At 36.7% G+C, this 4,979-nt stretch overlaps 1 protein-coding gene across 1 annotated transcript; it reads left to right on the forward strand.

Moving 5' to 3' along the window:
* The first annotated feature begins 3,177 nt into the window (after positions 1-3,177).
* On the forward strand, positions 3,178-4,979 carry LOC120080119. The gene is made up of 3 exons (XM_039034683.1): positions 3,178-3,359; positions 3,474-3,579; positions 3,975-4,979. The coding sequence occupies exons 1-3, from the start codon at positions 3,327-3,329 to the stop codon at positions 4,121-4,123; spliced, it is 288 nt and encodes a 95-aa protein (XP_038890611.1). The 5' UTR covers positions 3,178-3,326; the 3' UTR covers positions 4,124-4,979.

Genomic DNA, 4,979 nt, shown 5'->3' on the forward strand with positions numbered 1-4,979 from the left:
TATAAAAAAAGAAATAGATTAAAATTTAATTTTAAATTAACAAAAAGGACCAATTATCAAAAACCGTGATTCGAACTATAGTAAATGGATCTAAATAAAATGAATCCAATTGTTTTGTTTTTTTTATTGAACATTGGTTTAGATCTCTTCATTGTAAAACAAATTAGTTTGATTTGATTTGTGATTGACTTCAAAACGGATAAAACCCAACCCTTAATATCTATAAACTTTAAAATGAATGATGGACATGGAAAGATGAAGTTCCGTTCGTGAATGTTGTCAAACGAATGTTACTACTTGCAAGAATTGGCGATGGAATTCAAATTCAAATTCAAGTTCAAGGTACGATTTGAAAGCCCTACCAGAATGGCCTCACTCTCTCTTTCGAAATATTTGTTTGTGCAAATCGATAATTCATTGTTCTTTCTTTTACCTCTCATTACGTGTTCCTGATCGGCTCCGATAATTTTACGGTCATCTTATTGGGCATTGAGTGGAATTGAGCTCTCGAAGATAATTCATCTCATTGTATGCGATATTTCTCTGTTTGAGGGACCGTATATTCTCGAAAAGGACCTAATTGTCTTGATCGCACATATTCCCAACAATCGAGACTAAACAAGTAATAATTGTGAAAACTGTCATTGAAAGGGAGATATGAAACCGGGACCAAACCTTTATAGATCCATTTTTAACCTTTTTTTTTTTTCTTATATCCGTAAGTGTCTAGGCTAGTTCATGCATACTTCAAATCCTAGGTAGGTGGTCACCAACCATGGATTGAATCCATGACTTCTTAGTTTTTTATCAAGATAACGTCCCCTTATTTACCACTAGGTCAATTTAGTCTATCAAATCCCTTTTCAACTTTCTAAACACTATTGTTCTTCTCTCTATAAGGATACACACTGACAAGCTACAAGAAATGACCTTTATGCTTGAAATGTGGATGGGGGAGGAAGTTCTCAACCATGGCAACCTGCAAATCAAAAGAATTCATAAAGAGACTCTACACGGTGGTGCATAGTCACAACTATTGAGGATGTGACCTAGGTTTTCCTCACCCTTTCAACAAAGTCCACTTTCTTGAGAGCCGATCTAAAGGGTTAATTTGGGCAAAACGTGCCAGACGAAGAACTGAAAGAGAGTCAAGGTTTGTCAGCCTGTCACCACATATGACATGCCAAAAGGAACCATCAGGGGTAGGTTAGTGAGCTAACATGCAAGTAAATGGAATATTATGCAATGTTAAGTACGATCATGCAAGTCTACTAAGTACTGGAACTGGAAAGAGGCTTGGAATGCCGAAAACGGAAGGTTTAGTAGCACGCAAAATAGAGCCAAATAGTTGTGATTTCTAATCTTAACAAGTAGGTTCTCGACGTGGCTTTGATGTTGAAACATTATTCGCTACATATTTCTGTTCACGTGAACCCTGGAGTGTTGTCAATCTCTCATTTCAGTAGTCTCTGGAGGAAGGATTTATGGTCCACCAGGAGGAACTCATCTCATTTGGATTTTCATCTCCGTTCTACAAGTTGCCAAAGTCTTGGTTGTTGAGGAAATGTTAAATGTGGGAAGAAATGGATTATGGAGGTAAAAATGGCCATGCTTAATGATAAAATTGAAGAAAGGGGTAAATTTCTTCCTTCCCTTTTCCTTTTCGAAATAGGCCAATTTCTACCTGATCATTGATGCTTTATTACTCCTCTTATTCATTTTTATCGAAATCTCACGAAAGCTTGAGCGTTTGCATTTCTCTGATTTTATTTTTTGATTTATTTATGACAGGACTTATTGTTCCCTCCAGATGTCTTTGGTTCAAGAACCATAACAAAAAAAGACAAGAGTTGATGGGGTCTGTCTGCTGCAAATTATCAAGTATCTATGAAGTTCTATTAACATGCACTTTACTCTAACCTTAGAGAAGAATACTTCAGATTCCAATCCGTGGATCACCGTCTCAATAAGCTGTATGATTTTGAAATCTAAATAAACCTGGTTTTTCAATGGAAAATTAGATAAGAAAAGAAAAGAAAAATAAAGAGAAAGAATCTCAAACTTGTGCTCAAAGAAAAATGAGAAATCAAGAACTAGGAGAAATGTCATGGATCAATCCCTTTATGTCCAAATGATTTTTCTAATTCTGAATGTATTAGATTTAGCATTGCATCTGTTTGCTACCTAGTGGTAAATTAGGTTTGTCTAATGGTAAATAGGGGGTATCATCTTGATAAAGGACTAAGAGGTCATAGGGTTCGATCCACGGTGTCTAATTACCTAGGATCTAATAGTTTACGAGATTCCTTAACACCCAAATGTTGTAGAGGTAAGCAGGTTGTCCCGTGAGAATAGTCAAGGTGCGCATAAGTTGATCCGGACACTTGTGGATATAAAAAATCATTAATAATAGATAGAGAGAGAGAACTGCATCCGTTTGACTTTCCCCTCTTGACTCCCCCCCAAGATGAATATCGCACAGGTTGTTCCATTCTTCATTACACAGTAAACAATTACTTCTCTTTTTTTCAAAAGAAAAAAAAAAAAGAAAAGAAAAGAAGAGGAGAAACCAATCCAAAGACTGTGAAGGAGTTTGATCAAGTTGATAGTTTTACGCTTGCCTCAACTGGGAAGAATAAACTGCATCCATTTGTAAACCTTACATTTGTATCCTCTGAATCTGCAATGAATTTGAATCCGTAGGCTGACAGGCATTTGCAATTATGCTCAATCTGGTGGCAGTTACTACATATAAGTTCGTTTTTGAACATCAGTCTTGACAATGTGGCAGGAGTAAGAACCAATTAGAGCATGCCACGATAAGGAGGGTATGACAACTCCAGAAAAATAACCATTCCTAGTCATTGGAAGGACTTGAAAATGGGCCTGCAATGTTTGTAAAGTGGTGCTTTCTAAATGGTGTAGCCAAAGGACTAGTTTGGAGGATTCCACCTTGTTGCTAGAGGTTATAGGTTTTGTCTGCTTGGAGGATTCTTCAATTGTCTCCGGCCCCACTCACGTGGATTGGAGTCTCTAATGACGCATAGTGAAGACAAAGATATTCTCATTCACAAATCTCCTCTAATCTCTTCCCAACCAATGATCACCCATCTCTCACGTGGGACTGCTGGCCCCTCCTACCTCGTCCCTGCATTTATTCAAAGACTAGTTTGGCTAACATTATTATAATGCTATAGCTGTAGTGTTCCCCATATGAGTTGATCACTTACAAGCATCAACTCTCTTGCTCTCTATATCAAATATCTCATTTTTCTTGCTCAAGCAGTAGGATATCAATATCAGAGGTTTTTCTGATTATAAAAAACATGGCAGATTCTTCTGCTTCATACATACATATGGTACTTTGAAATTTTTGGTTTGGTTATTTTCATTTTATGATTTTAAATCCATTCCATTTGCATTAATATTCTTGGTAGCGAATCTAGTGATGGCAGTCAAATTTTTTTCTATAGGTGCAGCACCTCATAGAGAAGTGTCTCATCTTCCACATGACAAAAGAAGAGTGCATGGATGCCCTCTCCAAACATGCAGATATTAAACCTATCATCACGTCCACAGGTAAACCCTCTTAGATATATTCACGACCTTACTTGAATAGGATCTATTCTATAGGTTGTACAATTCTATTTTTGAGTTCGAAATATATAGTTGTGACGATGTGAATCTAAAGATACGGTCGTGATGGGTTTTATGAATCATGCATGAAGGAATCGCCAGACAACTAGACTACAAAGAGTATATATTAGTTGGCCTTTTTCAGTCAAGTACATAGTTCAAATTTCAATAATGCTTTTTAAAAACTTGAGTTGCAAGTTTCTAGATGAAATGATGGTTCTTTGTTCCTCCATCTCATCAAACATATGCAAATGTTTGTTATGTTATATTTGTATTATGTATGGATATTTCACCTAAACCGTTCAACATTAATACAGAGTGTTTTCTTTCTAATACAGTATGGAGTGAATTAGAGAAGGAAAACAAGGAATTCTTTGAAGCATATGCACAAACCCATAACAACAGTGACAGAATGTCCGAGGAAGACACAAGCCAAATGATCCAAAAGATGATATCGGATTCCAGCAAAGGGGACCCTAAAAACTAAGCCTGCCATGAAAACGATCTTGCCTCTGAGTTCTGGTTCGTACTTCAAAACTTATCATTACAATCAGACAAACTCGTTACATAGAGAATATGTTTAATGAGGTCCCCATGAATAATTGACCACATACGGAAATGAGCATAGAGTACATGGTCCCCAACCTATAGTAATCTCCCCCTAGGTGCTATAAATAGGTATTGTTTTTACTTAACCAGTCATATTGTGCCATGTCAATATATATTTACTTGAAGATATCAACTAGAAAATAACCATTGGATGTTGCTTTATCTTGAAGTTTAATGCTTCATTCTACATAGGGAGAGGTTTCTTTTCCTTTTCCCCCTTTGTCTTATTAGCGTAGGCAAACGGCCTCTTGCATTGAACTAATAAATGAAGCAAACATTCATTTGTGGGGACTACTTGGTCTATTCTTGTTCAAATCGTGAACTTTTTTTTTTTCTTTTTTTTTTTCTTTTTTTCTGGGTGAGAGTGAAGGCGATATGTATGGCTTTCTTTTAGTCACGGGTTCATAGTCAATACCCTCCCTTCTCTACTTAATTCTACTCTACTAGAGAACGTGAAGCTTGCGGTGAATATGCCTGGAGGAAAGCATTGCACTTGGGCTTATGTGTGGGCCAACCACTATCTACTTCGATACTCTTTACAATCCCCCACCACAAGATTCTGCTATATGGGTCATGTAGTTCTGTTTGTGAGTCTGATATCATTGACTTGCAACATGGGTAGCGGGTTGTTCTAATGCCTCTAGATTACGTATTATGATTTTGTTTTTTTACTTCAATGATGGTGGAAGTCAAGAATAGATGGCCATTAGAGTCAATAATATGATTATTAGATT

The sequence above is a fragment of the Benincasa hispida genome, chromosome 6, assembly GCF_009727055.1.
Source record: "Benincasa hispida cultivar B227 chromosome 6, ASM972705v1, whole genome shotgun sequence".
NCBI classification, from domain to species: Eukaryota; Viridiplantae; Streptophyta; class Magnoliopsida; order Cucurbitales; family Cucurbitaceae; genus Benincasa; species Benincasa hispida.